This window comes from Myodes glareolus, chromosome X, assembly GCF_982192425.1.
Source record: "Myodes glareolus chromosome X, mMyoGla1.1, whole genome shotgun sequence".
Classification (NCBI taxonomy): domain Eukaryota; kingdom Metazoa; phylum Chordata; class Mammalia; order Rodentia; family Cricetidae; genus Myodes; species Myodes glareolus.
In genome coordinates this window covers 133563622-133576934 of record NC_142053.1, presented here as the reverse complement: position 1 = coordinate 133576934, position 13313 = coordinate 133563622, and the positions used below count along the sequence as shown (strand labels likewise).

The 13313-nt window shown below is 39.5% G+C and overlaps 2 protein-coding genes across 2 annotated transcripts; both read right to left on the bottom strand.

Annotated features, from left to right (window-relative positions):
• Nucleotides 1-7647: 7647 nt before the first annotated feature.
• On the bottom strand, nt 7648-8097 carry LOC125418002 (histone H2A-Bbd type 1). The gene has a single exon (XM_048461618.1). It carries the CDS (start codon nt 8060-8062, stop codon nt 7733-7735), a length of 330 nt encoding a protein of 109 aa, XP_048317575.1. The 5' UTR covers nt 8063-8097; the 3' UTR covers nt 7648-7732.
• A 1439-nt stretch (nt 8098-9536) lies between these two features.
• Nucleotides 9537-10114, bottom strand: H2ap (H2A.P histone). Its single transcript, XM_048461578.2, has one exon. It carries the CDS (start codon nt 10007-10009, stop codon nt 9656-9658), a length of 354 nt encoding a protein of 117 aa, XP_048317535.1. The 5' UTR covers nt 10010-10114; the 3' UTR covers nt 9537-9655.
• Nucleotides 10115-13313: the final 3199 nt, after the last annotated feature.

The window sequence follows — 13313 nt, the reverse complement described above, 5'->3', positions numbered from 1 at the left end:
CAAAAAGGAAGAGACAGTGCAAACTTGTTCTTTCCGACATGAGACATTCACCTTTTCCCCCTTAGCCATCAACATTCCTAAATTTAGAGCTCAGAGACATAGGCTAGGGACTTAATGCCACCTCCCTCACCCTTCCCCCTTTCCAGACCCAATTACATCGTCAGGTTTCCTGAGTACCAAGCTTGCAGACTGAGAACCTTTTTGGCCCGTATGTTTGAGATAACAAATTTAAATAGCAAATCCATTTCTGAGATACCATGCCTGCACAGCCAGTCCTTGCCCAGAAGGGATGCGTCTGTGCTGAGGGCAAATTCTCTGTACCAATTTAATTTTGTTTTATATGACTACTTCTCCTGTTCCAGAATAAAAGCCCATTTGCCCTATTCTGGAATAGGAAAAAATAGTCATATAAAACAAAATTAAATTGGTACAGAAAACTTCAGAAAGTTTATAGAAACATATTTTGAAAGAGGAAACAAATTCATTTTAAGTATCTTCAAGACCGACTCAGAGTTCATGAGTTAATGCATAAGATTTTCAAATAGGGAGACTTTAGAATCACATTTTTATACTGGATACTGAACTCAACTTGAGAATTTGACTTGATCTAGAAAATACACAAAGTTTTGTTTCAGCTTGAGTCTGATTTAATAAAATATGTTACAGTACCACTCTCAGATGTATCCATTTCCTGTGTTTGTAAACATATTAGCAAAAAACTTGGTGGCTTAAAAAGCATGCATATTTATATGCATACAGCTCTGGATGTCAGAATATGCAAGCTCACTTTCTTTTCTTCTTAGTAATGTGTTCTCAAGAAGTAATGTACATTTATATATTTTAATCATATTCACCCCCATTATCCTCTTATTGTCTTATTTCTCCTAATGAATTCTTTCATCTTACTATCTAATCCTATTTTCATGTCTTTTATTTGAATCATCAAATTTTATTAAGATTTCTTAATGGTTATTTACTGAAACACAGGCAACCTGACCAGTGACTATACCACTGAGAAAAGAAAAAAAAAAAAAAACAACCGTTTACTGCCAATCACCACTGAGGAAAAAAGAACCCTCCCCCCTCGCCCTGACCAACAACTGTTAACTGTCAATAGCTCCCCCTGCTTCCATGATGGAGTGTTGAATGTTGATAGGCTCCATGTCATTCAGAACCTGGGTGGGTAACCACAGCTGCCAAGCAGATGTTATATATCTAAACAAAATAACTTCCACTAAACTACAATTATATAATAGTATAAATACATTATTCTTACATGATCATGCCCTGTATTGTTCCCTTTAACATAAAAGGAAAGTTCTGGGTAGATGATCACAGGACTTGATGATTGACCTAGGAAAACTGCACCAAGTCTAAGGCCAGCCTGAAAAACAAAGTTAGTACAAGACTAGCTAGGGCTACAGAGTAAAGTCTTATCACAAAAAAGAATTAAAAATAAATATCAACAAAGAAAAGAAAAATAGTTTGTAGTGCTTATTTAACTATTTCTTTAATTCAGCACTTTAAGCTACAGGTAAGCAAGCTACAGTCTCTTATCTTTTCAAGCTTCCATGGCCTTATCATAAATGTTCCAATACCCCAACAATTGTATTTGTATCTTTCTTCAAGTCACCTTAAATTTGAAGACTTAAATACTTTGAAATTTATTTTATACCTAAGATGTTCTTTTTTCAAAAATCTTTGGAAAGTTACACATATTTATTCTGTCACTTTGCGATAAGCAAGATCTTATGAAAAAGATGTATCTGATATACTATTAGTCATGAGTTACATACAAAACGATATTCAGGCAAGAGATTCTCTTCAACAGTAACATTTTTCTAAATCGATATAGCTTCTAAGTGTATTCTAAATACTTATTCTGATATATACAATAAAGCGAGGCTCTCCCCTTCGTCAAAGAAGCTTCTGTTTTACAGAAGACATTACATTATAGAAACTCATAACTGGTCAAAATGCAGAGAATAAGTGAGCATAAGATTCCCAGTTCCAGTTGGTACATCTACAAATTATGCTCTCCATCTATATCTCAGGGAACATCTCAGAAGAAGGTTGAGGAGAATTGTAAGAGCCAGGAACCACTACTGCTGCTGAGAGAAACGTCTTCTACACGTAGCATCTGTGAAATCTCAATAATATTGTTGCTTAAACAGGCCCCACATTATGATAACACCAGTCAGCATATCAATGTGAATGAAGAAATTTCTCAAGGCACCATTCCTGGTTTAAAAACTACAGGTAATCAATGCCTGCAAAGAAGGAGAATCCATTTTTCCCGGAAAAAAGGCTCCAATCCCGAATGACCAGCACTGACCACACATCTACACAAGTGGACTAAGAAGTTTTCATGTGGGTGGGTGGCGGCTCCAGAAGAGCCTATGCATTCAAGTGGGGCTTTGGAAGGAGGGATGAAAGTTATGCAAATACAGTGTACTTACTCATTTATGACAGTCTCAAAAAATGTCTTTTCCTAAAGACAAGTTTTTACTATATCATAGGAGCTTGCCTGAAACTCACTATGTAGATCAGGCTAGCCTTAAACCCACAGACATCCACCTACCTCTGCCTTTTGATTTCTGTGATTAAAGTTCCAGTTCAAATAAATAAATAAAATTTAATTTAAAAAGTGGTCCTCAAGGCCTGCCATGGATATATTTGTATATTAATTAATTTTATTTATAGATTATGCATAACAATTATACATGTTTCAAGAAACATCATACTATTTTTCTATAACATATCATTTGATGCTTAAATTAGGGTATAGCAAATATTAAAAGGTATTTTATAAAGTGTGTCATTTAATGGAAAGGAGCTAGATAACTGGGAGTCCTAAATACTTTTGTTTTAGTAGTGTTCTGGCAGTACTTTCCTTGCTGACAGTAATAAGCAACACTATAGTGTCATGGTTTCAGTTATTATTTCTATGTTTATCTAGGGATTGAACCTAAGGTTCGATCATGCTATATTACGGAGCCATATCCCCAACCCTCAGCTACTATTTTTAGATGTTTAATTGTAACCTGTATTTGTTTGTCCCTAGTATCTTACAGAAGTTTCCAAGTAAGGAAATACATCAAACTTATCTTGGCTATTGATTAAAATACAGATGCTCAGGACATGCTCTATGCTTATAAGGAAATTGAGTCAATTGTGTTTACAAATATTTTAATCACCACCCTTAGTGGTTTTATACTTTTATTTTGCATAACATGGAAAAATTATTTAACCTTAAGTTGCATTATTCTTGCTATGCAACCATACAAAATGCTTGTTTATAGAACAACAGTCAGAGATGACAGAACCTTATAATACCTGTGGTTTAGTTGCTGCAAGGAAAATGCTAGCTTTCTCTTTTGGGGAGACCTAAACTCATCTTCAGATTTTGTCTTCATTAACTGTCTCAAATTCTAGAAAAAAAGATAACTCAGTTACTTCAGAGAATAGCGTCTTGCAACAGGGAAGTTCGTCTTGCCCTCACTTAACTACATTTAGGATTTTATCAGTGGTGACACTCAAATACCTAGAACAGCTTAACTGAGAAGTTGGACACAATAACTAAGAAAACAAATCCAAAGATTTAGTTTCTAAGCCCATTCATTTTCTCCTAACCTGTCACAATAGTTAACTTGTTTTATTTTATAGAAACCCACAATTATGACACCTTGGATCTTTTAGAGAGACTTAAAGAAGTCTCTCTTTTAAAGAAATGTTGGATATTTAAAAGCCTGAACCTTTAAAATGTTGAGATTTTTAAAAATATGGTAGGACTTTTAAAGTGATAATATATTTTATATTATAATATTAAATTTACCATGACATCTTGGGGCACAGAACTACATGAATTTGTTAAATACAAGTGATTTTGTCAGTGATTATTATTTTTGTTTTATATTACGACAGTAATGATGAGTTCAAGCTGTGTGAAATGCCACAAACAAACACATATGAGTGAGTCATCACTGGAACACCATAGAACCAAGTAAGAGTTGTAGAAAGTAGGATCTGGCTTTCATTGGGCATCAACTAATCATTTTTATCTAACTATAACTACATACATTCTCAGGCAGTTTGATATCACTAGAAGTCAGAAATTGTGATTTCTTTTATGACCAGATAAAAATGTCTATATTTTTATATACCTGTAGCCAAGTGATGTTCCTTTTAAAGCATCATGCCATCTTAATGATCACAACTGATGCCTAGACTAGAATTTTAGCTATCACTTTGTAATTTTTATACTAGGAAATAAGATATTGAATGTTATTATTATAAGAACCTGTTTGTTAGAATCCTATTTTGAAAATATTAAAAGCCCTTTCTGAAAATTGATCCTTCCCTTGGTAGCATCCTTCAAGAAACTGGCAAGGATCAGCAAACCTGGGCTTTCAGAATACTTCTGTTCCCAAAAGCAACCCATCATATGAAGTCATTTTATTTTTCAAGTCTTGTGCTTCTGCCCAAACCAAGCAACTGATCCCCCTATCAAATCTTAATTTTTTATTGTTGTTGTTTGCTTAGTTGGTTGTGGTGGTGATTTGAATAAGAATGACCTCTATAGTCTCATAGATTTGAATGCTTGATCACCAGGGAGTGGCACTATTTGAAAGGATTATAAGGTGTGGCCTTATTGGAGGAAGTGATGGATTTTGAGGTTTCAAAAGCCCATCCCAAACCCATAATCTCTCTCTTGGCCTTCTGATCAGGATGTACCTCTCAGCTACTTCTCCACACCATTTCTCCCTGTGTGCTGCTATGCTTCCTGTCATGATGACAATGAATTAAATCTCTGAAACTTTAAGCAAGACCCCAATTAAATACTTTCTTTGATGGGCTTTGAGGTTTCAAAAGCCCATGCCAAGCCCAGAGTCTTTCTCATAGGCCAGCATAAGAGGATATAGCTCTCAGTTACTGCTCCAGCACCATTTCTGCCCCTGTACTACCATGCTGATAAAGGACTGAACCTCTGAAACTGCAAGCAAGTCCCTAATTAACTGTTTTCTTTGATGAAAGTTGCCTTGGTCACGTTGTCTATTCACAGCCATAGAACACTAAGAGTTATTTTTCATTTGATTGGTTGGTTTTGTTTTTCGAAACATATTTTTATGAAGTTCAGCCTGTCCCCAAGTATGTTATGTAGCTTAGGCTTCCCTGAACTACTTATTGTCCTGACTTAACTCCCATGTGCCATCATTATAGCTATGTGACTCCATTTCTGGCAATAAAAGACCCCATGATCTATTACAGTCCCAACATTGTTTAAAAGTCCAGTCTTTTCCTGAGTCTCAGAGTAATCTCTAACTGTAGCCCCTTATAAAACCAAATTGCAAATTATATACTTTTCTGGATAGAAATGGAATTATATACCTATAATGAACATCAATTCTTAAAATGATATTGTGTGCTAATATGAGCCATATCAGATCCTGACCCTGGCCTACCATGACACTAATGTGATCACAGACCTGACTAATGGGAAACATGGAGACTACAGTGTAAACCTATTTCTGGTATTTAATTATACCCTTCCCCAACAGAGCACTAATAGGTGCTGGTTCGTCTCAAAGTATCCAAGCTACAGGGAATTCATCCTCACCCTCTCCTTTTTTCACTTCACATAAATGCATAGAGACTATAATTGGGTGAACTCATGACTTTCTAAGGGCGTCCGTGTTCACACTGTCTTATTACCTCCCTTGAGAGTCGGATTCCTTGTGCTTGTAGAATGGGCATTTGATAGGGGCTTCATTAGGCTTTTACTGTGCTCCCCATGGACTCGATGTTTCCTATAAATCCCATAGGCATGACTAAACACAATGTTTAAATGGAGAACAGTATCCCCGTTGATCCTTGACTTTACAACAGCTTTGCCGGCAGTGGCTGAATCAAACCTAACCTCCAAACTCACACCCAGAAAAGGAAACTAACTCTTTGATGGGGGATTCTGAAACAAGTGTAGTTTTCATCTACAGACTCTAAACTACTGCAGTAACTATAAAATCTACACAGAGCCACTCACTCACTCTATCTACTGTAACTTCCCCTATACTAAGCCATGTTCTTTGTGATGCTATCCTGTGACATAGCCAGAGTCACAGGATGTTGGTTTCCCAATAGACTGCTATAAGCCTCAGGAATAAGCCAAAGAAATGACTTTTCAGCATCAGGCAGCTGTTTAGCAAACCTAGTACTCTAAATCTAAGAACTTGGCTGGCTTCACACAAAGAACATTATTTGAGAAAGGGTATCTGAGTATAATAACTAATTCCATGCCCTTCTTACTGAAGGCAACTGTACTAGAAGAAACAAATGTTGTGTACTCAGTTAGACCTGCCTGAATGCAGGTCTTAAGCCAGTTAGCACTATATAAATCGTTATTTAGCTGACGAGTGTACACAGAAGCATATATTCCAAACAACATCTTAGCATCATATGTTCTAATACTTGTGTACATCCTCTCTTTTAAAATGAGGCAGAGAAAATAGAGATCATAGTTTCTAATTTGTATATTTCTAGTTTCACCGTGTTCAGTGTTCTGCAAATACCCCCTGTAGGGTAAAATGGCCAGCCAAAGAGAACTATGTTGGCCCTGAAACCAGAGAGCCAAAAAGAAGCATACTTCGATCCTGAAACCAGAACCAAAGAAACACACTCTGTCCCTGATGAATTAAGCACAAAAACCAACCAGTCCTTGGGCACAAAATCCAGCCAATCTTTGAGCTTGTCCAAACTCAGGGATTGAAATCTGGCGAATTCCCACCCTGAAAATCTTCACCCTGGAAAAAAAGCCATCCCCTAAGAAGCCCTATATAAGCCCCGAGCCTGCTCAGTTTGCTACTGACTTTTTCCACCACAGCAGAGGTAGCTGCCCTCCTGTATTTTTCCCTCCTAATAAATCTCTTGAATGAGGTTTGGGTGAAGACCTTTCCGGGGACCAGACAGGGAGCCTGGGTGGAGTGGAGCAGAGTGAAGCAAGACACTTTCGCTGAAGAAACCTTCCGCTACTAGAAAGGGAGTTGTCACATCCGGGGACCTGAGCAGAGCTGTACCAACTTAGGGGCTGGGGAAACCCTCCCCTGCAGGGGGAAACCTTTCTCTGAACCAGGACTGTAAGCTGCTGTGCTTTTGAGGACTTTGTGGCTCTCCTTGAATCCTGACTGCCAGGATCTCTTTCCATCCAAGTTGTAATGCTTATACCCCTGATCCTTGAGGTTCAGGTCAATAGTGTGCCACTCTACTCCATGACCTCCCCCACCCACTGCCATCACCTGCTGTCCTGAAGCATTCCCACCCATGAATGAAGTCTTCCCCCACCAAAGTCTGTTTTCCCCAACCCCGCTCCAGATAGCAGCACCACGCTGGTAATCCCAAAGCCTTCTTTGCTCACAGCTCACCAGGATGGCTTCTCTGTCATCTCCCTCAGCCACCTCATCACATCAAGACCACTGTTCACAAAAGTCCCATTAGAACTCCCCCAATCACAGTTTAAGTGCCCCATGCTGACCACAGTTTCTCTTCCAACCCCACACCGCACTCCATCTCACATCCTAAACCCGACATTCTTGGGTGTTTCATGGTCACCTCTAGCTCAAAATGACGGACCGAAAAGAATCAGAACCACTGATAATCGTTTAGACAGTTTTAATAACATGCCTAACTTACCCCCCATTTAGGGGGACATTGGGGCAATTTGAGGCTCAAGGTATGAGCCTCAGTCCTCATCGGGTTCTGGTGTCTCGATGACCACGGATTTGCTGTCAATTTTGAAGAGTTTGCGAAGATGTTTGTTGTTTTCAACAGCCCAGGATACGTGTTCTGGAGTTATGCGCTTTCTGCCGCTAGCTTGGGCCTCCTTGCCAGACAGGTCAAGTATATCAGCTGTCAGGTACTCTAATACACCAGCAAGGAACACTGGTGCAGAAGCACTCACACGCTGAGAGAAGTTTCCTTCTCTAAGAAAGCGCTCAATTCTGCTCACCGGAAAATTCAGCTGAGCTCTTGCGGAGCGGGAGATGTTAGTCTTCTGCCGGTTCGCTTCCATTGCGCCCGTTTGAAGAGTTGCGTTCAGCTCCGGATCTTTTCTGAACTGGGTCTCTCAACACATCGGCTTTTATAGCCGCCAAGTGCTCATCTCACAAAGGAGAGCCCTTGTGATAACAGACTTTATTATGTCATTAGTGCCCACTGGACTCTGGTCCTCCTCCTCCAGTCTAGAAGTGTCCATGTTAGGAAACTGCTCACATTAGTGAGTACATCCCCTTTTGGGAGGAAATTGTTCTACTTTATTTCAACAGTACAGCAAATGTTAATTTTTCAATTAAAACTGCCCATCCCACTTTAGTATACCATTGCATCTTCTAAGACTCTACCATTGCCTTTGACATTTTGCACATCCTTGTGTAAACTGTTGGGCAATGACAGATCTGTCACAGTTTGAACATGAAATACCCCCTATAGGCAGATGAGTAACATCAGGAAATCTATCAGTATACTTAGACTTTGTTCGGGGATTAAAAAGCTATCTGATGTGTAAAATCTGGGTTCTGGCCCAAGACTTTGGAGTATTATAGAAGTAAATCTAGCCCTCTGAGACAGTCTCAGGGCAGTATTGCAGAAGAAAGGCCTTAATCTGGGAGAAGGCACAGTAGGTGGATTAAAGACGCTGCATGGATAGTTCTATGTGATCAAGTAGTCACCTTTTATCAGATTTTGTTTAGTATCTGAGGTAGAATTTGAGGTTGGACTTGTTTGATTCCCTTTTGCCAAATCCTTTACACAATAGGCCTGGGAAGGGGCATAAGTTCAAAGAAAGAGACCATATAGCTTTCAACTCTACAATTCAATTATGGGACAGATACAAACAAATCAACCAGCATTCCCATAGAATATAACTTTCTCAATACTTGAGATAAAATAGACAAATGGACAGTAGAAATATCTGGCAAGCATCATTCTCTTCTGTCTTCTGTCAAAAGCGATTGATTTAGATAAATTGCAGACTCTCTAGAGAGGCGCATCCTGAAAACAGCTGCTTGACAATTCGACCTCTTCCAAAATGTCTAGTTCCATCTGACTTCACCTTCCCCCCACCATCATGTGAATGCTCATGCCCACAGTGTCGAAGCCATGCCCAACACCCACTTTCTTCTGATCCGAGACCTTCACTCCCTTGAAAGACTTCCAAGTAGATTTTCTGGTAGTCAGCAGTGTCTCCTAAATACCAAAAATCAAACTTGCCAGTGAGGCTACAGCCAACTTCCAAGCTTCTCTGAGGTTTCTTTAGTATTCAGAGTCAATGAGGGAACTTCTGTGCCCTCCCCTCCACCCAATTTCTCCCATCACTTAATTCCTCCCCTCCACCCAAGCCAACTCCAGGGAGAAGTGCTCACTATACTCACTCTAAATCACCCATTCAAATACCCATTACTATCCACAACTTCCACCCTCCACCCTCTCCTAGTATCTTATGAAAACCTCTAACTCAGAAAGGCAAATTAAGAGTCAGGACAACTAGATTCCATTTAAACACTTTATTAGTATTCATGGACACCAGGAGAGCCTCCTCTACTATTAGCCTTCATGGTCCTAGCTGAGTCTGTGAGGCTTCCCACCCTTGGGCTCTGTCCCCCATTCTTTAGCCATTCCTTCTGGGTCCAGGCATCTCATCAAACAGAGAGAAAGGCGAGTTCTTGAAGGCATGAGAGGGTTCACGTTGGTTGTTTCCTTGCCTCTCTCCATCTTGTGGGATATCTTGCTGGTTGTTGATGTTGGCTTCGGAGCCCACCACCTCCAGGATATAGTCGGTAAGGTAATCAAGCATGGCGAAGAGGAAATCTGAAGTGGTGGAACCTAGGCAGGGGGTATATTGCTCCTCCTGCAGTAGGCGGTACACGTAGTTCACAGGAACCTCTACCTCAGGCTTAGGAGAAGGATCTTCCATCTTGTTGTCGCTGCAAGACTTTTCTTCTTGGTTCTTCTTCCCTGACATGATGGTTTGATGGACTGGGCTCCGGTGAGCTCTGCTTGGTTCACCAGCAGGACCGGTTCTCTGAAGACAATGTTCAACCCTGCCCACTGCATCCCCAAGTTAGTCAGGAGCTGCCTTTATGACATCTTAGGCTTTGAGATGTCACTAGTGCCCACTAGGCACCAATGAGTTCAAACTAGGCCTCAGCCTAGAAATATCTGTCATAACAATCTGGCCTCCCTACCGTGATTTTGAGAGACATTTAACTCCCCTCAATTACACTCGAATTAACAACATTGTAGAAATAATGTGTTTTAGTTGAAAATTGTCTGTCTATTAACCTTTCATTAATTACAGGGCACTGATAAACATGTCAAATATACTTTCCTGGTAGAGGTCTGACGGACCTCCTCATATAGTATAGAGAGTCATTTTGATTCAATTTACTTATTTAAGTAGGCTTGCTTAAAATTCCAGTACACTATTTGTATTCTCCTTTGAACATGTTCATTCCATATCCACATGAGATTTTCCAATTTGAAAAACATATATTTTTGGAAGAGGACATGCTCAGAATTCTCACTGACTCTGTAGCTTGAGATGCCACCCTTCCTCCCCTAGTACTTTCCTGAAACAGATTTATTCTTCAATACCATCTCTATCTTTTTCCCTTACGTTATGTCCCCACTATTTCCTCCACCTACTTCCTTGTTTAGCTTTGGACTGCTCTTCCTAGGAGGTTTGTTCTGGCTCCTCTCCTTTTCCTGAATCCTGTTGCCTGGGATCTTCTTCAGTTCTCTCTCTCCTTTCCCTGGGGTTCTTGCCACTAGGATGCCACTCTCTTCCCTGTTTTGAGTTTCAGTTCCCTTTCCTTCACTCTAAAGCCCTCAAGTTCATTCTTGTATCTCCTTCTTGTATGATTCTGATCATTTGGTGGGCTCTCTGTTGGTATCTGCCTCCTCTGTTGCTTCTCTTGTCTCACCTGCCTCAGAAGAGCCCATAACTGTTTGTTCTCTCTAAAGTCATAGTATCCAGTGCTAATGATTTTCAACCCCTTTCTTGTTTGCTGTTCTCTTCTGTAGATACTACTCTCTTTCATAGCTACGGTAACCCCAGAAGAGCACCTGGGGTGCCAGTTCCTCAAAAGCAGCTCTCTGAGAGACACTATTGGTCTCTCTGTCTGGGCACACTCCCTGCTTGTATCCCTGCCTACTTTCCAACCTGCTTTCTGTCTTTCTGGTCAAAGATGTCCTGGCGCCACAGGCTTTTCCTGGTCTCCCCTTCTCTTGACATGAGCACAAACAGAAAAACAAATAATGGACATACTCTCATTCACAATAGCTTCAAATATAACAAAATAACTAGGAATAAGTCTAACCAAGGGAGTGAAGGACATCTATAATGAAAACTGTAAAGCTCTTAAAAGAGAGAAAGGTACTAGAAAATGGAAAAACATCCCAAGCTCATGTAACGATGAATTAATAGTATGAAACTTGCCATTTTACCAAAGGCTGTTTACAGATTCACTGCAATCTCAATCAGCATCTTCAACAAATGATGTTGGATAAACTGGATGTCCACATGCAGAAGACTGGGATTACACTAATACCTATCACCCTGCACAAAAACTAACTCCAAAAAGATCAAAGACTTTTCAGTAGAGACTCTGAAACCAAGAAGGGTCTGGATGGATATTCTACAAGCTTTGAGAGGCCACAGATGCCAGTCCAGATTACTCTTCACAGTGAAACTATCAATCACAAATAACAGTGAGAGAAAAAAATCGTGATAAAAACCAATTTAAACAGCTCTTGGACAGAAGCTCTACAGAAGACACTAGGAAGAAAACTTCAGTATTAAAGAAAGTTAATGACACCCAAGAGGACACAAGAAATAAATAATACCAGAATAATACTTCAAAAGGAAAATAGCCCATCCCAAAAGCAAATAACAGAAATTAATAAATACTGCTCAATAATTCTCAATATTAGTGGTTTCAATTCTTAAATGAAAGGATATAGACTAACAGATATTATTAGAAAATGGGATCTATCCTTCCTCTGCCTCCATGAAACAAACCTTACAATCAAGGACAGATATCATCTTGGAATAAAAGGCTGTAAAAATATATTCAAAGCAGATGGACAAAGAATCAAGCAGGTGTAGTATGCTGGCTAGTTTTCGGTCAACTTGATACAAGCTATAGTCATCTGAAAAGAGGGAGCTTCTATTGAGAAAATACTTCCAGAAGATATGGCTGTAAGCATATGAACCTGTAGGACAAGTTCTTATTAGTTATTGGTGAGAGTGGACCCAGTCATTGTGGGTAGTGTCATCCTTCGGCTCATAGTCCTGGTTCTATAAGAACGCAGGCTGAAAAAACTATGAGAAGCAAGCAATTAAGCAGCATTCTTCTATAGCATCAGCTCCTGCCTCCTGGTCCCTGCCTTGTTTAAGTTTCTGTCCTGACTTCCTTCAGTGGTGAACAGTCATGTGGAAGGTAGAAGCCAAATAAACTTTTTCTCCCTGCCTTGCTCTTGGTCACGGTGTTTCAACATAACAATAGTATTTTAATTTTGAAAAACCAAACTTCAAAGCAAAACTAATCAGAAGAGATAGAAAATCAGACAAATTAAGGAAAAAATATACTAAGACGATATTGTGATTCCAAATATTTTTGCACAAAACACAAGGGCACCCAAGTTTCTACATAAACACTAGTACAGATATTACACTGACCCTCATACTGTGATAGTGGATGGCTTCAATTTCTCACTCTTGCCAGTAGATAGACCATCCAAACAAAAACTAAACTGGGAAACACAGAAATAAATAACATCATAAATCAAATGGACCTAGCAGAGGCGTAGGATATCTGCCCGAGATTAAATTTAAAAAGTACTAACTAATTTCTTTTTCAGAAATATCAAGATACCTTAATAGTAATTGCTATTATTCATGCCTATAACAGAAATAAACGGCAAATGGGACAAAAAGAAATATAAAATGTACAGTTTGAAGAGAAAAAAAAACCAAGAAAGTCAATGTTGAAGTCACTGCTTGTGTGGAAATAGATAAGAGGTTGAGGGGAAGCTAATTAGCAATTGAATAAAGTGAAGGAAGGGTATCCTCAGGGTAAGACCCCACACCAAGCTAAGATGCCATCTTGTGGAAGTAAATGACCTATGGAACTCTCTGCTCCTAAAAACTGACAAGTGAAAGCTGCTGCAAATGTGTTTACAGGGGGTCAGGCTCCGTATCATGTGGTCATCAGTACTTGGTAGCTTTATCCACGTTATTCTGGCTTTAGAGGAATGAAGGATAC